The sequence below is a fragment of the Eleutherodactylus coqui genome, chromosome 9 (genome assembly GCF_035609145.1).
Source record: "Eleutherodactylus coqui strain aEleCoq1 chromosome 9, aEleCoq1.hap1, whole genome shotgun sequence".
Classification (NCBI taxonomy): Eukaryota; Metazoa; Chordata; class Amphibia; order Anura; family Eleutherodactylidae; genus Eleutherodactylus; species Eleutherodactylus coqui.
This window is the reverse complement of record NC_089845.1, coordinates 50,515,983-50,539,320: the sequence shown is the minus strand read 5'-3', so window position 1 is coordinate 50,539,320 and position 23,338 is coordinate 50,515,983. Positions and strand designations below refer to the sequence as shown.

Here is a 23,338-nt window from a genome sequence, read left to right as displayed (position 1 = left end):
TTAATTACCCAGATATAACATGGGAGAACGAAACCTGCAAATCTCACAGGGGTGATAAGTTCTTGAGAGTAATTAAAGACAATTACCTGAACCAACTTGTGCAGGAACCAACAAGAGGGAGAGCCATTCTGGACCTAGTGCTAACTAACAAACCGGAACGTATAAAGGGGGTGCAGGTTGAGGGGCACTTGGGGAACAGCGACCACAATATAATCAACTTCCAGCTGTCAATCAATAGGAAGCCTTATCAGGGAGCGACAAAGAAACTAAACTTTAGTAAAGCAAAATTTGATGAGCTTAGAACTACTATCGGTAACATTAATTGGGACAACATCCTCAAAAATATCAGTACGGAGGAAAAATGGGAAAAGTTCAAAAGGATCCTAATCGCCTCATGTGAGCAGTTCATTCCCTTTAAAAATAAAAGAAACTCAGCTAAAAGGAAACCAATGTGGCTCGACAAGACGGTAAGTGGGGCAATAAACGAAAAAAAGAAAGCGTTCAAACTACTAAAGCAACAAGGCAGCGAAGAAGCGCTAAAATCATATAGGGAAAAAAACAAAATATGCAAAGATAAGATCAAAACTGCCAAGGAGGAAGCAGAAAGAGTGATCGCCAAACAGAGCAAAAACAACCCGAAGCTATTTTTCAACTACATAAACAGCAAAAGGATTTGCAGGGAGAGCTCTGGCCCTTTAAAAAACAATGCAGGAGAAATCATTGATGATGACGAAGGGAAAGCAAATCTACTAAACAGTTTCTTCTCAAGTGTGTTCACCAAAGAAAAGGAAATGCCACACGAGATGCAGGGGAATAAAACGAACCCCTCACAAAATATCTCATACCTAACGCAGGAGGAGGTGCGGAAGCGTCTAAAGAAAACTAAAATTGATAAATCACCGGGCCCAGATGGATTACACCCAAGGATACTAAAGGAACTAAGTGACGAGATAGCTAGGCCGCTATACCTAATATTTCTAGACACTATCAAGACCGGAGTAGTACCATTGGACTGGCGCATTGCCAACGTGGTTCCAATTTACAAAAAAGGGAGCAAAAGTGAGCCTGGTAACTACAGGCCAGTAAGTCTCACTTCAGTAACGGGAAAAATTTTCGAGGGGATTCTGAGAGACGCCATCGATGAGTACCTCAAGGAGATTAAGGGAATAACTCCTCACCAGCATGGATTCATGAAGGGTCGCTCATGTCAGACAAATCTGATCAGTTTCTACGATGAAGTAAGCTCTAAGCTGGACCAGGGAGAATCTATTGATCTCGTATATCTGGACTTCTCTAAAGCCTTTGACACCGTGCCACATAATAGGCTAATATACAAAATGAGGCAGCTCGGACTGGGCGAAAACGTGTGTAAGTGGGTAAAAAATTGGCTCAACGATAGAAAGCAGAGGGTGGCAATAAATGGTTCGTACTCTGATTGGACCACAGTCGCTAGCAGGGTGCCACAGGGTTCAGTATTAGGCCCCACTCTGTTCAACATATTTATCAATGACCTGATAGAGGGGCTGCCCAGCAAAATATCAATATTTGCAGATGACACAAAATTATACAATATAATTAATGCAACAGAGGACAATGTGCGGCTACAAACGGACCTGGATAAGCTGGGGGCTTGGGCAGAAAAATGGCAAATGAAGTTCAATGTTGAAAAATGTAAGGTTATGCACATGGGCAGGAGAAACGGATGTCACCAATATTCACTTAATGGGGTACCGCTGGGGAAAAGTGATATGGAAAAGGATCTGGGGGTACTAGTGGATTGTAGACTAAACTGGAGTAACCAATGCCAGTCAGCTGCTGCAAAGGCAAATAAAGTCTTGGGGTGCATTAAAAGAGGTATAGGGGCGAAGGACGAGAACATTATCCTTCCATTATATAAGGCACTTGTCAGGCCTCACATGGAATACTGCGTACAATTCTGGACACCGGTGCTCAGGAAAGATGTCACAGTGCTTGAGGGGATTCAAAGAAGAGCGACTAAGGGGGGCGTGGCCTAGCCAGGGGCGGGAGCGGGAGCCATTTTGGAGGCTCCTGGGTGTGCAGCGCTTCTGAGGGGCATCCCGCCGACACGAGGCCCCATCCGGGGATAAAAATAGCACCGCTGGCACCGCGCTCTTAAGAGCTTTAAAAAGAGACCCCTCTGGGCCTCCTAGCAGCATTTTCACCGCCGCGGCCTACATCACAAGGCGGATCCCCGGGCTAAATTTGCCGGCCCCGGCCGACCGGAAGTTGCGGCGGCGGCCGGATCGCGGCAGAAACCGGCCACTGAGTCACTCACCAGCCTTTGGCTCTACCCGGCCAGGCGACAGAGGCAGCTAGAACGCTCCTGCAGGGGAGGGAGAGGCAGGAGGGGAGGCAGCAGCACCAGAGGGGAGAGACCCCGGACCTGGACGAAACGGAGACCGCAGGGGCGAGTGGCAGCCCAGGGCCTGGAGAGGGGCTGAGGTGGAGGAACCGGCAGTGAGTACAAGAGATCGCTGTGAACTCAATCACACAGCTCATCAAGACAAGCAGAACCCCTGAAAGCCTCCTGAAGGCCCTACTGTTGCGGTTCCTCTTTCCTGCGCAACCTTCCCCCCCCCCCACCCGCCATTCTGGCTTCTCTCTCCCACCTCAAGCTCCTCAGCAAGATAGGGGGAAGAAGAGGGAGTAAGAGACCCATATAATAAGCCCCCCAGAGCAGAGACGGGGTACACCACCTAATACCCGAACAGACACTGCAAAATTCTCTAACCCACCAAGCAAGTAAGGGGGCGGAGCCTGACCTCCGAGCGTGATGGCTGCCTGAGTCAAGCGCTCTGTCTGCAGGGTAATCCTGCGGGGTCCCTCCAGCAGCTATACACAGCTAAGATGCCGAAACCGATGAAGGAGAGGAGCGGGGATCAGCTGAGCACCCCTCGGGCGCAGAAGAACCAAGTAGGGATGCAGCGGTTCCTGAAGGAACGGGACTCGCGGTCCCCGCGCCAGCCGGCCAAGATGGCGCCGTCCCACGAGGGTGCAGCGCCGGGAATCAGTAAGGAGACGGGAGGGGAGTCCTCTTCTGATGAAGAAGAGGACAACGAAGTTATATCCAAAGGCTTTATGAAGCAGCTCCTCGCTAACGCCCTGAAGCCTCTAATTTCTGATCTTGCCGAAATTAAAGAGGATGTGAAGCATCTGGGGCGCAGGGTGGAAGATTTAGAGGCCTCTTCCTCCGCCATTACAGCTCATGCCCGTGCTGTGACGCAGGTGTTGAAAGACCAACATGAGCACCTAAACCGCGCCATGATAGCCCAAGAAGACCTGGAGAACCGTAGCAGGAGGTGCAATGTGAGAATAAAGGGGCTCCCCGAGTCATTTGAGGCAGACTCCCTCCTTAAGGTAGGAGCTGAAATTTTTGAGCTTTTGCTGGGTCCTGGGAAATCGCTTCAAATGGGGATTGAGCGCATTCACAGGGCTCTCAGACCCCCGCCTCCTGTAAACGAGCGACCTAGAGACATTATTTGTAAAATGGTCTCCCATCAAGACACCCTTGCCATTTTAAACTCGGCGAGAAAGCACAATGGGATAAAGTATGGTGAGCACGCACTGCAATTTTTTCAGGACTTGGCTCCCTCCACCCTGTACAAGAGGAGACTCCTGCGCCCGCTGCTTGATGCCCTCAGGGCAAAAGAACTGCGTTATGCCTGGCTGTTTCCTTTCGGGCTCGGGATTACCGTGGGAGGGCGCAGACTTATCATCCGTACCCCAGAAGATCTGCATAAAGCCTGGCCCCTGTTGGATATCCCCCCGTTGGATCTGCCGTGTTGGCTCCCACTTCCAGGGTTCCCAGACCTACCAAAACTCCCGCCGCCGGATGCTTGGCAACCTGCTTCCAGCGCTAAATCTCCGAGGGGGAAGCGCAAGAAAGCAAAAGACCCCTGCAATAACGAGGACACTTGAATCTTCGGTTGATAATGTTAATATGTACCTTTTTTACAGGCTGGGCCCATACGGACTGTTACGCATGGTTTTGAATGGGCCTGTGCGAAGCCGAGCCGACATTCGGGTTTTGGCTCCCGCTTGACCCCGTCGTCGATGATACGGTGTTGTATTGTCAAATTATGATGATGCTTTTTGTTTAGTTGTGACAATTGTTTAATAGCCCCTTTTGCTTGGATTGTACCTAATCTTTAGCTTTCCCGGGAGGGGATACGGGTCTTCCCAACCCTCCCTCGGGGCTGTTTGTTTTCAAAAGACCCCGCTGGACCCTTGTGGTTCAGGCTATCTATAGTTGATCGGTCTTTATACCCATAAGGGCCGGCCAACCCGCCTCACATCTTCCTTCCCCCTCCCTTCCCCCATTTTCTCACATTTAGGCGGACAAGTAGCCGTGAGAGCCTGTAGCTCCCTTCACGGAAAGAGTGGAACTTAACTTGTCCGTCCATTCGTTCTCTGTTTGGTCTATTCAAAAGTTTTCACCCATTTTGTTTCTGTCAAGTGTGTTCCCCCTCACCCGCCCAGTCTCTCCCCAGTGTTGTCTTCTGTCCCAGACCTCTCTCCCTTGACCAACCAGTCTCGTTCATCCGGGTGAGCGCCCCTACATATTGAGGGGGCTTCTGATTCCTCCCATCTGAGATTAACGTCTCCTTTTCTCCCGCGTATTCCGAAGCTAGGCCTGCCAGCGACCGTCTTGACATGAGCGACCCACTGAAGTGGACCTCGTGGAATGTGAAGGGACTGAACTCCCCATCCAAGAGGCACCACATAGCGCTGCTGCTGAGAAGGTATGGAACTAAAATTGCTTTTCTGCAGGAAACCCACTTCAGGGGAAATAGACGGCTATCACTCCCTGGGAAACAGTTTGGGCAGGCATACCACAGCACGCATCCAACATCCACTGTTAGGGGAGTCTCTGTTCTGTTCCACCACTCGGTAGCTTTTATGTGTGAGGCTCAACATTCGGACGAGGAGGGAAGAGTCCTCTTTTTAAGAGGTAAACTTCAAAATCAAAAAGTGACAATCGCTAATCTGTACGCTCCCAATGTGGGGCAGGTGCCGTGGTTGCTAGGACAGCTCGAGACCCTGAAGTATTTTGCAGAGGGCCCTATTCTCCTGGGAGGGGATCTGAACTTGACTCTAAGCCCTATCCTAGACGCGTCGACTGGAAAGTCCCACGTGTCTCAAACTAAGCTGAGGCGCCTATACCGCAGTCTCTCGGAGTTGGGTTTGGTGGATGCATGGAGACATTTCAACCCAGCTACGAAAGACTTTACCTTTTATTCCCATGTCCACCATTCCTTCCAACGCCTTGACTATTTTCTTATCCATTCATCCCTGTTGGGCTCACTCAGGGGGGCCAAAATAGATGCCATCCTGGTCTCCGACCACGCCCCACTCCACATCTGCATTGACTTTACCCATACCCCCCCCCGCGAATGGATCTGGAGATTGAACCCAGCGCTCCTGGACGCTGAAGAGGATAGGCAATACCTCAGGACCCGCTTGGAGGAATTCTTCCATTTGAATAAATCCTCTGAGGTCTCAGTGCCTATGACATGGGAGGCCCACAAGGCCTATATGAGAGGTTTGTTAATCGCGTTGAGCGCTAGAATTAAGAAAAAACTTCAAAAAGAGACAGATGAAAAGCTACAGCAAATTACCAAACTAGAACAAGCTGCGAAAAGCTCCCAATGCAAGGCCTCTTTAGATAAGCTTACCAGTCTCAGGAGGGAGCTGAAAAAAGACTTTGATGAAAAATACAACAAAAAATACCTGCATTTACAAAAAACTGTATACATACAGGGTAATAGAGGGAGTAGGTGGACCTCAGCCCTTATCAAGAAAGCCCAAAAAAGGAACTTCATTAGCTCCTTAAAAACTGGTATGGGTAGGACCGTTACTTCCTCAAAGGATATAGCGGAGGAGTTTCAAGCGTTTTACTCCAAATTGTATAACATTAGACCCCCCTACACTCCGGAAGAGAGACAGACAGCTCTCACTCGGATACAGGCTTTTTTGGATGAGTTAGATCTCCCCTGCTTGAGCGAGGAGGCGATTGAGACTCTGACGAAGCCAGTCTCCGCTCAGGAGGTGGAAGACATCCTGACCTCGTCCCCCTCGGGCAAAAGCCCTGGCCCTGATGGCCTTCCTGCCGCCTATTATAAAGTCTTTAAATCATGCCTGACTCCGCATTTAACAGAATTGTTTAACTCCCTGATGCAAGGAGGCGCTCTGCCTAAACAGGCGCAGGAAGCGCACATTACGTTAATTCACAAAGAGAATAAAGACCCTGAAGCCTGCGGGAGCTACAGGCCCATCTCTCTAATTAACTTTGACGTGAAGATGTGGGCCAAACTTCTCGCAAAAAGACTAGATAGCTACATCCCATCCCTTATAAAGGAGGAGCAGGCTGGCTTCGTCAGAGGAAGAGAGGGCAGAGATAACTCAATCAGACTCTTATACGCTATAAATCACGCACAAATCTCTAACACCCCTCTGGCTTTAGTAGGCTCTGACGCCGAAAAAGCCTTTGACCGGGTCGACTGGCTCTACATACAAACAGTGCTCTCCCAATTTAAAATACCTCCCACTTTCATTGCCGCCATTTTCTCTCTCTACGCCTCACCATATGCCAAAATAAAAATTAACGAGATCCTATCACCTTCTTTTAACATCAGTAATGGCACGCGTCAGGGATGTCCCCTATCTCCCTCCCTATTTATTCTCGCCCTTGAGCCGTTCTTGCAGAAAGTGCGGCTGGATACGAAAATCCGAGGGCTAAAAATAGGACAGAAAACCCTCTCCCTGGCCGCGTACGCAGACGACATTGTCTTCTTGGTTTCTAATCCAGAGGAAGGCCTGCCTCGTCTCACTACGCTGTTGGAGGAGTTCGGTTCCTTATCTAATTTTAAAGTAAACTATTCAAAATCACAGGTCCTGGGCATTTCGATCTCAGCTAGCCGGAGACGGGCATTGCAGTCAAACTCACCCTTCACATGGGCTACAGCAGACATTGAATTCCTGGGCATTAGATTAACTAAGAAAGTAGAGGATTTATTCTCGGCTAATTTCGCTCCCCTCCTGCCTAGGATAAAGAATCTGTTGCGCTCATACGACTTTCCTTTTCTGTCATGGCTAGGGAGAAGGAATATTCTTCATTCCTACGTCATGCCAATTCTCTTATATAGGATACGTCTCCTCCCAATCCATATACCTAACTCTTTCTTTAAGTCATTACGCTCAATAATCCTGAACTATGTCTGGAGGGGCAGAAGGGCGAGACTGGCTCACAGTTTGCTAGAGAAGAGAAGGACGGACGGGGGAATAGATCTGCCTAATCCCAGGGACTTATACTTGTCTACCCAGCTCGGTCTCTGGATGGAGCTGGTGTACCCAATTAAGGATTATATGGTACAGGATCTTGCTCTACTATCTCATGGACCCACTCTTCTGGGAGATTTATGGTTTCCGAAGCAGATTCTTCGGGGACGAGGGAGAGGTGGCCCCCTCTTAAGAGGGGTCATGGAGACCTGGCTTAGGCTGGGAGATGAACTAGCACCTCCGCCCTCGCCTCTCATTCCTTTAAATGCTCTACATTTGGTAATGGGACTTCAACTAGACCCATGCGCCGCAAGTGGTTGGCGGACCCTCTCTGATAGAAAACTAGCAGACTTACAAACGCGGGCTCACCTGCCCCCCTCGGAGATTTTGGAGGCTCTGGTGCCCGGGCATAAGCTTCCTTTTCTAGTGACAATGCATATAGAGCATATCTTCAGGAAGTTTCTAACTATGCATAGGTCAACCAGACCCCTGACTAATTTTGAGAACTCTCTTAAAGATCAAAACAAAGTTAAGAGGAAACTCGCTGTCATCCGTAAGCAATTTGTATCTCCCCCACGAAACTATAAACCCGCGTTCATCACATCCTGGGAGAAGGAGCTCAAGATTTCTCTGTCAGAGGGTGATATGAGGGTTATCCTCAGCAATTCATTTGGCGCCTCCCCATGTGTCACTTCGCAGGAATCACACTATAAGCTGTTGTCTAGATGGTACAGAACTCCCCAGTGGCTGTTGGACCACAAACTTACATCTAAGGGAACTTGCTGGAGGTGTGACTCTGGGCCCGGCTCCTATCTACATCTATGGTGGGACTGTCCGGTGTTGGCTCCCTTCTGGAAGGAGGTTGGGTGCGTGCTGTGTAGGCTAGCACCGGGGCTGGTCCTTTCCCCTGAGGTGGTTTTTCTGTGGAGACCGTCCACTACCTTCCACCCGCAGAGGAATAAACTGATAGCACTCTTGATAGATGTTGCTAAGTCCTTCATCCCTCTTCTCTGGCTCAGGAAGGATCCTCCCTCCTTGACCAAATGGAGGGAGAGGGTTGACCTCCTGGCCAGCTTAGAAGAGCTGAGCAGTTATGCCAATAGTTCCCACGAGAAATTCTTGGAGACGTGGAGCCCTTGGCGAGCCATCAGGAGGGATATAGGCCAAGCCCGGGAGGCCCCCGAGACCTCGTGAGACGGCACCAGTTCCCCCACCCTTCCGCATGTTGTTCTGGTATCTGGACTTTTGATCCCCCTTATCAAGATTTTTATCAAGATTTTTATTATCTTTTATTATTTTTATTATTATTATTAATATCTTTACTATTATCTTTAGCAACACTGTCACTATCACATCATTTTATTACATCACCCCCCCAAAGCTCGGCCCTCACGATTGGAGGAGGACCCCCGGGTCTTACCGGGTCTCTTCAGTATGTTTATGCTCTGTCTCGCTGGGAACGGACTGCGTGAGAGACGGCGACTGGGGTGGCACGAGACGACCCCCCTACTGTTCCCTACCCCCCCCCCCCACCCTAACTCTCCCCTCCCGACCCTATCCTTCGTAGTGAGCTCCCTACTGTATCTGTTCCCCCTCCCCCTTTTTGTTTTATGTTCTTGGATATTGGATTGGACCCAGAGATATCCCGTCTGGGGCCGACCCCGGATGTGGATCTCCCTTTCCAATGGTTATTAATATCGTTGACCTTTTTGTCTCTGCACTAAAATTGAGCATTTGGTATCTCAAGGAACTATTTTTTGCTTATTCATGATTTCTATTTACTACTGGAGACGTTGTCTTATACTCTCATAACATGTCGTTGTTTGTTATAAAATTCAAAATGTCAATAAAAATTTGATTTGAAAAAAAAAAAAAAAAAAGAAGAGCGACTAAACTAATACATGGAATGACGGGACTGGAATACCCAGAGAGGCTGTCCAAATTGGGACTATTTACTCTAGAAAAAAGAAGGTTAAGAGGCGACCAAATAACCATGTATAAGTACATGAGGGGACAATACAAGGATCTCTCCCGTGATCTGTTTACACCCAGGACCACGACGGTAACAAGAGGGCATCCGCTACGATTAGAGGAAAGTAGGTTTCATCACCAAAACAGAAAGGGGTTCTTTACTGTAAGAGCAGTTAGACTGTGGAACTCTCTACCGGAGGAAGTGGTGATGGCAAAATCCATAGAGGAGTTTAAAAGGGGACTTGATGTCTTTCTGGAGAAGGATATTACAGGATATAAATATTAGGTTAAGTGTCAATCCTGGTATATAGGCAGGTAGGAACTATTAGGGGTTGATCCAGGGAACAGTCTGATTGCCATTAGGGAGTCGGGAAGGAATTTTTCCCCCAAAAGGGCTAATTGACTTCTGGCCTTGGGGTTTTTTGCCTTCCTCTGGATCAACACAGTAGGATAGACAGGCTGGACTAGATGGACAATGTCTTCATTCAGCCTTACATACTATGTTATGTTACAAATAAAATCTGGTTTGGGTTTGGATGATGCAATGTTATTTCTGGACGGGGCCCGTCTGTAGGTCCTATTTGAACCGAAGAGCATAACCAATGTATCTTCTAATTTCCTGAGTGTAACAGTTCAAGGAATTAAAAACTTGCCCAACAGACGTGTAATGATCATTAGCAACATCCAACAATAAAGAAACCACATATACGCTAAAGACAGTTTCAAGTGAAAGTTTATTGGCTTCAGAAATAGATTAATCATCTGTAATAGTAAAATATAGCAAACTCCCCGGCTCTCAGAACCACATTGAAGTGTAAGTGCTACTTGTCATCTGCATTGTAACAGTTATATGACATGGCGGGCGAAGAACACAGCAGAGGCAGAAAATGGGATACACACAATACAAGTGTGCAATCGTAACAATGATCCAGTATTGACCACTAGGTCTGTAAGGTGGTATACCAGGCTGTTACGGGGGACACCGTGAAATGCAGGAAGCAAGCGGATTGTTTTTCCCTTCTATATTCATAAAGATCCAAAATATTACATTTCCATCCAATCAATCACATACAGAAAGCTTCTCCCTGTATGCCCCACGATTACAAGTTGTGTACTCAATCAGGAGAGGTATTTCGGTGTGCAGGAACGTCTTCAGTAGAGGGACGACACACCGGCAACACGATCAGGACCCGCCAGCCAGACACAATAGTGGAGATCATTCCGCCAGTTTGCAGTCCTCGTTTGTTCACACCAAATCAACATCGAAAAACCATTTTGCTCTGCGGTGTGAGGCTTATTCAAGAGATGAGCTCCGTTTCATGGCGGGCGAGTGCAGGAGGCAGCGTCGTTCCACAAGGCCCCTGGAAGTGAAACCTAAGCAGACGGCAAAAAAATCAAAAAAAAAAATTTACGTTTAATTTCAATGTAGATAATTTATAAGATTTGCGCAGGATGCAAGAGTTACGTTTAACAGCCTAAGGAGCAATGGCGGCGTTTTGCTGTGGAATCCACGGCGGGCGTCTGATCGTGGATTCCACAGCAATGTCAACCTATAGCATGCCATGTAAAATGCTTCTTCCACGCACACGAGTAGAAATCAGCTGACTGTTGTGTATATGTCTAACCTCTTGGTAACCAAAGAATGGAAGGGTCAGTCAGGCACAAGACAGGCCTGGCGGTGGCTTACTCCCATCTCCCCACTAAAACAGACTGAGGTCTGGGCACTTTGAAGGTCTAGTCATCGCCTTGACTTCCGTCATCCTCCTCATACCATTCCTGAAGGTTTTTTTTTTTGCACAATAGTGAGGCAAAATATCCTAATATTAATTTTTTCAGCAATTTGTGCTACAGCAGCTCTTCCCTGGGATCGGTATAGACAGGCTCCACACACGCATCAATGGGCCATGACAGTCACGCCTTCCTTGACTCAATCGTGGTAGCTGCATACCACCGCATACAACACACACACACACACACACACACACACACACACACACACACACACACTTTGAAGACGCATAGCCCAGTCATCCCAAATTACCAATTGTCACGGTCACTCAGATTGTTACTCTCGCCCATTTTTTTCCTGCTCCTAAGCATACATTTCAAAAACAGACGACTGTACACCTGATGCCCAATACAGACCACCCTTTAAAAAAAATGGCATTGTAACTAGAGGATAGAAAGGCAATGAAACTTTTTGAATACAAACACATTACTTACGTGAATCCCAAAGTTGCTGGGGTGCTTTCCATGTTGAACTCCGCTACAGGCACCCCTCTTGCAGCTACTTGGGGTGCAAACATGGCAGCAGGATAGACAATGGAAGACGTTCCAACCTGTAAAGTAGTACATGTAATCAGTACTCGATATGTCAGACAGCCAATTGTCACTTTATGTGTCATAAATGTAGTCATATGGGAGGAGCCAGATTGTGTTACATGTCTGAATACAGTGTCCTTGGGTTCTAATTCAATTACTACAGACAATAGGGGCAGCAGATACGTATCCAGAGAGATTCACTGAGAACTGCATGTATGCAAAATCTACTTTTCAAATAAGGGAGATTGAACGATACCTCTGCAGTGCCACCTATTGGAAGGCAGCATTCCTGCAAGTCAATGTTAGACTCTTTATACAAGCCTTGTAACAATGATAGAATCCATACACAGACAGCTGTTTCGGGGTGTTTGCCCCTCATCAGTGTGCCATAGGTTTCTGGCTTGGCTAGTGAGAGGTCTGTGATGTAGGTCAGAAACACTAGATTTTCTCCTTAGGGAGAGCGCCTAGATGGTGAGTGAGGAGACTTATACGGCCATTCATGGTCCACTGGGTAATATGCAAATAAGGGAATTGGAACACCACCTCTGCAGTGCACATTACCCAAAAGGAGCATGAATGGCCTTATAAGTCTCCTCACTCCCCTTCTTGATGCTCTCCCTAAGGAGAAAAGATAGCATTCCTGACCCGATCTACTTTTGACACATTTGTACCTTGCAACATGTGCTTTTATTGTGGAGCTGTATTTAGCTGGTGATTCATCTGCTGTGATACTTACCACCAGACATAAATCACATATTTCCAACTCTCTTTCCACTTCTGCTAGAAGATTGGAGTCCAACGTCTCCCCAAACCACACCACATTAGGTCGTAAGAGGCCGTTGCAGTTATGTTCTTCACATCTGCACATAGGTAAAAAGTTATTCATGCTTGAATGAAAGTTAGTGTGTGGATGTACATGTGTAGGTATAAGACGGTAGGAGATTAGCAATAAGGCCTGCCCCCCCCCCCCCCCCCCAGCACCGGTCTTGCCCATACACTGGGGCAAATTATTAATCCTACCTAATATTTGGATAGTGTTAACTTAGACCCGGCAGTCTGAAAAAGGTGCTGAATTTATCACAGCGGCTTATGATCTACTGCTGCATCTTGCTGGACATACGAGGCGTCTCCATCTCTACATCACCTACTGGATGTTTTACTTGGCACTTCGCATCTTAAAGTTACACTGCTTTCCTCCAAGCAATGACCCCTTTTCTTCTAAGCCATACGCCCATTTAGTAAGGTATGAAGAGAGTCTAGGACACATTAGCAAGGCACATACATCAGGGTTTATGCAAACGGGGGTCCGAATTCTGGTCCGTCTAATTTTACTAAACCCATTCCCAAAGTATCTGGTATTGCAGACTTCTCCTTTAACCAATCTCATGTCACCCTTTTAAATACTTCCTTTTCCATTAATTTTAGGCCAGGCTCACACGGACGAATTTATTTTTGTGTATTCCGCGATCGGCACCCATGCGGACAATATGCAGTAATGCGCAGCCATTCAAAGGCATGAACTTTCGCAGCTTTGCTCAGACGTGCCGATAGGAACTGTGGTTTCTACGAGCAGAATAAAAGTTGCACCAGACTATTTTTGAACGGATGTACCGCATTGAAGTCAATGGATGGGAGTGTTCCATCACCAAAAAGAAATGAAAATTGCGTATGAGCGGCAGAAATGCTCGCAACTGCAAAGAAAAAGCCGTAATGCTGGCTTGTTGTGGACGGAGATCTTTTTTCTGTGTGGACAATACATTGTGCATCAACTTGGAAAGACACTTGCATCTGCGATCTTCTGCAATTACAATCACAGTTCTTCCGCTGCGGAATATGACATATTTGTATGAGCCCGGCCTTAAGGATTTAGTTTGCCTTTGCAATATATCATAGCTTTAGGCCCCCCTGTCCATGGGTGTTGCAAAGTCCCGCAGCGAATCTCAGCCACGGGAGCCACCGCCCGGGAGCAGGAGCCGGCAGACGAATCTCCGCTGGTGAGCCTGACAGATAAGTGCCGCGATTCTCTGCGGTCAGCCTCGCAGCACGTTGCGAATTACTGGACGCAAGCAGCGAATCACAATGATTCTCCGCTCGTGGACAGGGAACCGGCGCTTTCCATAGCAACGCTATGGAAAGCTTCAGATGGCGTGATTCACCGTCAATTTACCGCCGTCGAAATCGCGTCCATGGACAGGGGGCCTTACTTAAACACAAATAAGAGTACAATGTGCTGGGCGATATTTTAACCCCTTAAGGACCAGATACCTTTAGGGATTCTACCCATGTGGTGGTTTTACTGTCCTATTTTGTTACCTTTTAGCTACCAAAATTATTTTTGCTGCTTTTTTTCCCCCCGTGACGTATAGGATGATTTTTAAAATATCTTTCATTGACTTCAGTTTTTTAGGCATTGTGGTATCCCGTGGCGGAGCCGCTACGAGTGGTGCATCTAGCGCTGGCTGTGATTGGCTGAGCCCGCGAGCTCAGCCAATCAGAGCAGTCTCTTGCAGTAAATACAGTGTTGATAAACACTGCATTTCTGCAAACGCCTGCATTATGGGGGCCTTACTCTGATGCCACGTGTGATCTCTAACTCCTTCTGCTAATTACGGTGGTTGTTCTACCTTTCTGATTCTTGTGCACAACCTTCCCTACTGGCATCTGTAAGGTCTCAGTCACACGGAAGGACTCTGGTTAGTATCTGTAAGCAAAAACTAGACATGGGAGCTACAGAGGGGAAGGGGAAGAGTATCCCAGTAAGATTTATACCCCTTCCTTATTGTTGAACCACTTCCTGTTTCGGCATACACTAATGATGCAAAGTACTGATCACAATACAGTCTTGTGAATGAGGCCTAACACGAAGGGATGGTGAGATCAGATGTCAGTCCGGAGGCAAGGAGCAGTGTCCTATGTGTTCTAGGTCAGAAGCAGCAAGGCCCGCTACATGAAGGAGTTGCATAGAAGTAGTAGGGCCTTTGTAATGAAGACGTTATTATGCCTTTCTAAAGCAAATAAACAATGAAAGTGATACAAAAGGTATCCACAGCCTTTAAAAGGAGGAGATCACAGAGTGGCCTATAGCTCCAACGTGAATATGTATCCAAGCACAGGAGCATATGCTATGGATTTTAGTGAGAAAATTAGACTGCGCCGCAATCAGAGGAAAATGTCAAAAACCGCACGCGACTGATGAACACGGAAACATTATGTCATGAAAGTCCTCACCGTGGTAGATTCTCTACTGGAATGGCAGCATCTTGGACCTCGGGATCAGGAGCTCTAAGTAAAGTGCAGAAGAACTTAAGTGTAATCATTTACAATGCCCATACACATACAACAGCCCCCCCCCCCCCCCCAAAAAAGGAAAGAAAACAACTTACAACTACGCTAAAAACAAGACAAGTTGATAAATGGCCCTGAGATAACAAGATGGCACAATGCGGCTGCTGTATAGAAGATCAATGCAGCATAGACTATGTGCAAACCTACCCCTTTCCTTCCAGTGCAGGGCAAATAGGGCTCTTGTAGTTTTCTTTCACACTTCCACACGTGGAACATCGGGTCTTAAATAAACTACCTGAAAGAAACCACATCAGTCTTTATTAAATGTACTTTAAGTGACAAAGTCATGGCAGTTTGTGATGTAACATAATGTTTGGGAAGTTAATGTGCACCTAGCACGCAGTGCCATCCTGCCACCGGCCCTGGCAATGCAAGGGCATGCCCAAAGATGGTGCATGCTGCGAGAAAGAAAAGAAAAAAAAATGCTCACGTGTGACCCTATTCAAAAGAACGGGGTTCATATTCGTGTAACATGGCAACGCACAAATCTCGCCCGTGTGCAGCCGGCCTTAATCCCACGCCACATTTTTGCTATCGGCCAGAATTACTGTTCTTAAAGAGTTGAATACTTTAGACGCAGGGTGTGCACAGACCCTCCTGCAATACCTGCATATTGCAGAAAGTTACTGCTGTCTATGCCAATAATAGGCATGAAGCTCATCCTCCTGTTCCGACAATAGTTCTAATATCATATATGAGATATGAAGTTGTACCTCTGCACAGACGATGGTGAAGTACAGGCTAAGATAACGATGACTTTTAGTTCTACTCTATAAAAGGCATAGCGATTAGAGAGGAGCGAGCGTACTCGGAAAAGCACTACTCGCTCGAGTAATTTGCTTTATCCGAGTATCGCTGTGCTCGTCCCTGAAGATTCGGGTGCCGGCACGGAGCGGGGAGCTGCAGGGGAGAGCGGGGAGGAACGGAGGTAAGATCTTTCTCTCCCTCTCTCCCCTGCGACTCACCTATCAGCCGCAGCGGCACCCGAATCTTCAGGGACGAGCACAGCGATACTCGGATAAAGCAAATTACTTGAGCGAGTAGTGCTTTTCCGAGTACGCTCGCTCATCTCTAATAGCAATACAATGTGGATATTTCAGCACAGAGAAATATTACCAGAAAGTCCTACCATGAATTTCGTACAGATTGCGTGTTCCCGCCTTGCGATGCAGCTCGTCAATATTCTGTGTTATCACCACCACTTTCCTCCCCTGCTTGCTGAGCCGAGACTCACATTCTGCGATGGCTAGGTGTGCTGGATTTGGGCTTTTGGTCAGCATCACTTCTCTACGGTAGTGGTAAAATTCCCAAACCCGAGATGGATTCCTGGCAAAAGCTTCAGGCGTTGCCAAGTGCTAGAATAATAGAGAAAGTGGCATCAGTATAAAGCAGTAGTCACACGGGCGAGTGCCACGTCAGTCTGAGAAACAAATATTGCACTTTTTGCGTTTCTGGATGTGAACATGACGCATTTTTTGCTCAAACACAAAAGCCTCCTCACATCTATGTACTTGCAATTTTTACAAATGCTCCCAATAGATTTCAATGCTGGAAAGAAAACAAGAACGCAGCAAACGCAAATGCGATTTTAATCTTTTTAAGGTCCCATAGGATCATGCAATGTTTCTGCAGACTCGCAGCAGCGCTGTGTGGACTCTCGCCCATGTGACTAAACACACTAAAATAAATGTGTTATTAACCCACACGAGTTCCATCCATATCGCTATCAGACAGAACTCACCTGTGAGTGTACACCAAGCTTGAAAAGTTGCCCATGCACAGTTTAGTGCTTAACTGGCTCCAAAGGAGGAGAAAACATCCTACTAACCGTCAGATCAAAGGTCAGTCGCAAAGGAACGTCCGATGTGATCTCAGAATCTTTTTTTTTTTTTAAACCAGTAAATAGCGATGACTGCTTACCTGCGCTTGCCATTTCCTCCAGTACCCTCCAGCACCCCTGAAAGTGGGCACTCCGCTCTCTGCGCTGACACCAGCTCCTGTAATCACAGCTATGTGCTTCGCCTTGGCAAAGGCCTCTCGAAAATCTGCCAAATCTGATACAGAAATAAAGTTATGTGTCGTGTTTTTGACTTTACACAATAAGCGCCCCTCGAATCACCCTCTCCATTCTAGGAGAACAAATCACCAGCCCTTCGGTCTGAGAACCAATCGATGCAGCAGACCCCTGTAGACGGTTCCAACTAGCCGGTCCCGGCTACACTGATTGGCTCTGTGCATGTGGAGCTTATCCCCATTGAACTCCTAGGATGGGAGACAACGTGTACGATATTGATTCCTTCAATTCACATGTCTTACAGCCCAAGGAAGAACACTGCATCCAAAATGTTACTATGGTTACAGTATGAAATTTCTGAAACCCATTTACATCCAAAACTCTGCGGTGCGGTTCCCTTTGAAATTTCCTTCCATAGTAGATGGGTGGGTGTCCATAGCGCAGGACCGCTGCCGAACAGTTGTTAACCGGGCTAGTGCGCTTATGCACTGAGCCCATTTCTGCTGTAAGCAGACAGCTCCGTTCTCACTGCAGTGGTCCAGCTTAGTACTGCAGGCAGTGGCTCCATACATTTCAATAGGAAATTTGCCTGCAAAACCAAGCCTGGCCACTGTAGTGGGAACGGAGCTGTCTGCTTCTTGCAGAAATCAACTCTGTGCATGAACAAAAACAACAGCTGACCATTTTGGGGAAAGACCCAACAAAGAAATTAAAGGGGCTATGCAGGCAGCGCCCGCCGCAATACCGTCGTCAGAGGAGGAAAGCACTGCTCCGACCCCTGTGTAGTGGCCAGCACTCGTAACTGCAGGTACAGCTCTTATTAAAATCAATGGGACCCCTGCCTGCCATTACAAGCACAGCTCTAATTGATTTCAATGAGAGCTTAGTTTGCAATTAGGAGGACCAGTCACAACACAGGGGTCAGAGCTGCAGCTTCCGCTCTCCCCCCAATGTATCCTGGTGGGCGTTGCCTGGATAACCCGTTTAAGGGTTATTCTCGCAATATCAGGATATGACCGATAGCCAAGTGCCCAAGCCATCTGGTGTATCTCTGGCAGTCCCATTTAAATAAATGGAACAGCAGCACATATGTTCAGCTACTGCTGTTGATTTGGGAAGGGGGTGGTATACAGTACCTCCATGCTAGTAATCGATGGGGGTCCCAGAGGTTGGAACCCCACTGATTTGTTCTCTTGATATTGCCAGAATACATAATTAACATAAAAGAAAACATTTTAAGATAGAGATACAAGACTGAAGTCATAAGAAAAACGCAGTGGACAGAATATAGCCCTAGCACGACATGTCCCACTTACTTGAGCTCGGACGTGCCATCTCCAAATTGACCCCCTTGTGCCGTGGTCCCGGCTTCAGCCCACAATACACCTGGGTTACCAGCCTCCTGGTGTGCAGCGGATGAAACATCATTTGGAGCAGCTAAGGCCGCTGAAAAACAAAGAATGATCTCATCAGTAAAGACCCAGCAGCACAAACCCAACTATACCATGTATATCTATAGGGGAACAGACATAAGGAGTGTTGGCGGGGGGACTGAGGCTTTGGTGCAACTCCCTCGGCTTACAGACTTACCAAGAATCAGGCACTTTACGCCACATCTTACCATAATACGGAGGGGAGACCACAGTATAGAGCCGGGGCTTGGAGAGCAGCAAGCTGTGGAGGCCTCTGAGCTGTGAGGGGCATGAGATGTGCCAGTCCAGGCATCACCCGCTATAAAGTGCTATGTGAGCACACCGTGGCATTCTGCTGACAGCAGGATCCCTTCTGACTGACCGGCTTCCTACACCGAGGTCTGCTGGCACCAAAACCTCATCCCGCTGGATTTTAGAGGGGTGTAAAAAGTTCAAGACGGAACGAAGTATGACGTTCCTCATAATCTAACGAGCTGGACTTCAGCGATGCCCGGAGCCGCCACCTGCAGGTAAATCCCCCCACCCGCCGCAACTCAATGAGAGGACGGAAAAACACTGGGACAAGTAGAGAAGCGAGTGAAAAAAGAAATGCCAACCTAAGGGGCACCAGGTATACAAGGAAACCCAGCTTCTAACCCCTTAGTGAACAGTCCATTCTGTGCCTTAAGTACAAGCTGTGTGTCTAACACCTTGACAGCCAGGTAGGTTGTTTTTTTCTTTCTTTTCTTTACAAGTTGTATATTTTAATACCGCCACTCTGGGGTACAGATAATGGGTCATAGAACTTATTTTGGGGGGGGAGGGTGGCAGAAATTTCATCATTGTTTTTGAGTTTTGTTTTCACAGCATTTACTAATCTAAAAAAAAAAAAAAAAAAATTGTGTGTGCATATATTACCAAAAAAAACACACACACCCCCTTCCATCTGGATCAGCGATATCAAGTTTATATTTTTTCTAATTTTTGACTATCTTTATACAAAAAAAAAAAAACCATTAAAGATTCAATTTGCATCATTGCTTGCTAAGCCCCATGGCATTTATCAGGTAATGGAGCTACATGGGGTCTGTAGTTTTTATTTGTACCATTTCGGGGCACATGTGACGTTTGGACGACTGCAAGTAAAACAAAATTAGCAAGTCTGGCATTACTGTTTATGGTGTTCAGCATACATGATAAATAACGTTTTCATTGCCTGGGTCTACATGAACATGGTAACACCCATTAGGTAGTGGCTTTAAAAAAAAAAAAATGGGGTGGTGGGGTGGTACAACAGGGTACTAGAGCCTCCATGCTCGCCTGTATCACATCTTGTATCCAAGCTAGAGGCGGTACAACAGGGTACTAGAGCCTCCATGCCCACCCATATCGCATCTTGTATCCAAGCTAGAGGCGGTACAACAGGGTACTAGAGCCTCCATGCCCACCCATATCGCATCTTGTATCCAAGCTAGAGGCGGTACAACAGGGTACTAGAGCCTCCATACCTACCCGTATCGCATCTTGTATCCAAGCTGGAGGCGGTACAACAGGGTACTAGAGCCTCCATACCTACCCGTATCTCATCTTGTATCCAAGCTGGAGGCGGTACAACAGGGTACTAGAGCCTCCATACCTACCCGTATCACATCTTGTATCCAAGCTGGAGGCGGTACAACAGGGTACTAGAGCCTCCATGTCCACCTGTATCACATCTTGTATCCAAGCTAGAGATGGTACAACAGGGTACTAGAGCCTCCATACCTACCCGTATCGCATCTTGTATCCAAGCTGGAGGCGGTACAACAGGGTACTAGAGCCTCCATACCTGCCCGTATCACATCTTGTATCCAAGCTAGAGGAGGTACAACAGGGTACTAGAGCCTCCATGCCTGCCCGTATCACATCTTGTATCCAAGCTAGAGGTGGCCCAACGGGGTACTAGAGCCTCCATGCCTGCCTGTATCACATCTTGTATCCAAGCTAGAGGTGGCCCAACAGGGTACTAGAGCCTTCATGCCTGCCCGTATCACATCTTGTATCCAAGCTAGCGGTGATACAACAGGGTACTAGAGCCTTCATGCCTGCCCATATCACATCTTGTATCCAAGCTAGCGGTGATACAACAGGGTACTAGAGCCTCCATACCTACCCGTATCGCATCTTGTATCCAAGCTGGAGGCGGTACAACAGGGTACTAGAGCCTCCATACCTGCCCGTATCACATCTTGTATCCAAGCTAGCAGTGGTACAACAGGGTACTAGAGCCTCCATACCTACCCGTATCGCATCTTGTATCCAAGCTGGAGGCGGTACAACAGGGTACTAGAGCCTCCATACCTACCCGTATCTCATCTTGCATCCAAGCTGGAGGCGGTACAACAGGGTACTAGAGCCTCCATACCTACCCGTATCACATCTTGTATCCAAGCTGGAGGCGGTACAACAGGGTACTAGAGCCTCCATGTCCACCTGTATCACATCTTGTATCCAAGCTAGAGATGGTACAACAGGGTACTAGAGCCTCCATACCTACAAGTATCACATCTTGTATCCAAGCTGGAGGCGATACAACAGGGTACTAGAGCCTCCATACCTACCCGTATCACATCTTGTATCCAAGCTGGAGGCGGTACAACAGGGTACTAGAGCCTCCATACCTACCCGTATCACATCTTGTATCCAAGCCAGCGGTGGTACAACGGGGTTGGAGAGCCTCCATGCCCGTATCACATCTTGTATCCAAGCTGGAGGCGGTACAACAGGGTACTAGAGCCTCCACGCCTGCCCATATCACATCTTGTATCCAAGCTAGAGGAGGTACAACAGGGTACTAGAGCCTCCATGCCTGCCCGTATCACATCTTGTATCCAAGCTAGAGGTGGCCCAACAGGGTACTAGAGCCTTAATGCCTGCCTGTATCACATCTTGTATCCAAGCTAGAGGCGGTACAACAGGGTACTAGAGCCTTCATGCCTGCCTGTATCACATCTTGTATCCAAGCTAGAGATGGTACAACAGGGTACTAGAGCCTCCATACCACCAAGTATCACATCTTGTATCCAAGCTGGAGGCGATACAACAGGGTACTAGAGCCTCCATACCTACCCGTATCACATCTTGTATCCAAGCTGGAGGCGGTACAACAGGGTACTAGAGCCTCCATACCTACCCGTATCACATCTTGTATCCAAGCCAGCGGTGGTACAACGGGGTTGGAGAGCCTCCATGCCCGTATCACATCTTGTATCCAAGCTGGAGGCGGTACAACAGGGTACTAGAGCCTCCACGCCTGCCCATATCACATCTTGTATCCAAGCTAGAGGAGGTACAACAGGGTACTAGAGCCTCCATGCCTGCCCGTATCACATCTTGTATCCAAGCTAGAGGTGGCCCAACAGGGTACTAGAGCCTTAATGCCTGCCCGTATCACATCTTGTATCCAAGCTAGCGGTGATACAACAGGGAACTAGAGCCTCCATGCCCGCCTGTATCACATCTTGTATCCAAGCTAGAGGTGGTACAACAGGGTACTAGAGCCTTCATGCCTGCCTGTATCACATCTTGTATCCAAGCTAGAGGTGGCCCAACAGGGTACTAGAGCCTTCATGCCTGCCTGTATCACATCTTGTATCCAAGCTAGCGGTGATACAACAGGGAACTAGAGCCTCCATGCCCGCCTGTATCACATCTTGTATCCAAGCTAGAGGTGGTACAACAGGGTACTAGAGCCTTCATGCCTGTATCACATCTTGTATCCAAGCTAGAGGTGGTACAACAGGGTACTAGAGCCTTCATGCCTGCCCGTATCACATCTTGTATCCAAGCTAGAGGTGGTACAACAGGGTACTAGAGCCTTCATGCCTGCCCGTATCACATCTTGTATCCAAGCTAGAGGCGGTACAACAGGGTACTAGAGCCTTCATGCCTGCCTGTATCACATCTTGTATCCAAGCTAGAGGCGGTACAACAGGGTACTAGAGCCTTCATGCCTGCCTGTATCACATCTTGTATCCAAGCTAGAGGCGGTACAACAGGGTACTAGAGCCTTCATGCCTGCCCGTATCACATCTTGTATCCAAGCTAGAGGAGGTACAACAGGGTACTAGAGCCTTCATGCCTGCCCGTATCACATCTTGTATCCAAGCTAGAGGAGGTACAGAAGGGTACTAGAGCCTCCTTACAAGGGGTCAGTTTTACACAATAAATGATCCTTTTGCTCTGATAAAGTTTCATTGAACACCAACATTTTTTAAAGGGGTTGGGGGGGGGGGGGGCAGGGGGAGACATATTACTGAGATTAGATAGATTATACACACACACACTCTTTCTAGAGGGGGGGGGGGGATATTACTGACCAGCAGGGTCTATATACATTATCCCCACCAACACTCCACAGCCCCCCAAAGAAGGTACCTGGCCTGCAGGTAGCAGAGAGCCTCCATTCCCCAGTCAGTCAGGGCAGACCTTCCTCCTGACTGGAGTCACGTACACAGAGGGCAGCCAAGGCAACCATGTGTACACAGCAGCGAAGGGTGACATAGCAGAGCTGTGGGTGTCACCGGCAGCACACCACTAGCTGCCGTACAGAGGACCTGCAGCTCCCCAGGCCGCCGGCACCCGGGAGGAGGCGCTGTACACTACTCCCCAGCTCCCCACTCTGGCCTGTACTGGCGGCCCCGACCCATACAGCGTGCATTACCTGAGCGACAGCCAGGCCTCCAGCAACCGCAATAACAGTGACACGCTGCCCGCAGCGCCACCTGCTGGAGAGTGAGCAGGCTGCAGTCGGGCGGAAGTGCACGGTGTTCCCTCGGGGCCGCCCTCTATAGCGAGGGGCTGCTGTGGGGGCTTTGGTGGTCCCCCTCATTTTTATTCACTTTCAGGAATGTGCAATTTCCAATTACCAAAATTAATTAAGGATTGAGTCATAAAAAAAATACCCACAAAATATAATATATGTATTATATAATAT

General features: G+C 47.9%; 1 protein-coding gene across 2 annotated transcripts; it reads right to left on the bottom strand.

Moving 5' to 3' along the window:
- Nucleotides 1-9,985: 9,985 nt before the first annotated feature.
- Nucleotides 9,986-23,135, bottom strand: SIRT5 (sirtuin 5). Of its 2 annotated transcripts, none has more exons than XM_066579381.1 (9): nucleotides 23,066-23,135; nucleotides 18,268-18,397; nucleotides 16,858-16,991; nucleotides 16,067-16,292; nucleotides 15,085-15,172; nucleotides 14,821-14,874; nucleotides 12,329-12,452; nucleotides 11,494-11,609; nucleotides 9,986-10,644 (listed from the first exon to the last, which is right to left on the bottom strand). In XM_066579381.1, the coding sequence occupies exons 2-9, from the start codon at nucleotides 18,377-18,379 to the stop codon at nucleotides 10,569-10,571; spliced, it is 930 nt and encodes a 309-aa protein (XP_066435478.1). In that variant the 5' UTR covers nucleotides 18,380-18,397; nucleotides 23,066-23,135; the 3' UTR covers nucleotides 9,986-10,568. The 2 variants fall into 2 exon arrangements, with proteins under 2 accessions (XP_066435478.1, XP_066435477.1); XM_066579380.1 differs by lacking the exon at nucleotides 23,066-23,135 and adding an exon at nucleotides 22,780-22,900.
- Nucleotides 23,136-23,338: the final 203 nt, after the last annotated feature.

Excerpts from the sequence above, each read along its gene's own strand:
- SIRT5 (XM_066579381.1), bottom strand. The coding sequence starts at position 18,379 with ATGATGTTTCATCCGCTGCACACCAGGAGGCTGGTAACCCAGGTGTAT. Across the intron at positions 16,293-16,857 it reads GGAGGAAATGGCAAGCGCAG|CACTTGGCAACGCCTGAAGC; the intron begins GTAAGCAGTCAT and ends CTATTATTCTAG. Across the intron at positions 12,453-14,820 it reads CCAGTAGAGAATCTACCACG|ATGTGAAGAACATAACTGCA; the intron begins GTGAGGACTTTC and ends ACCTATGTGCAG.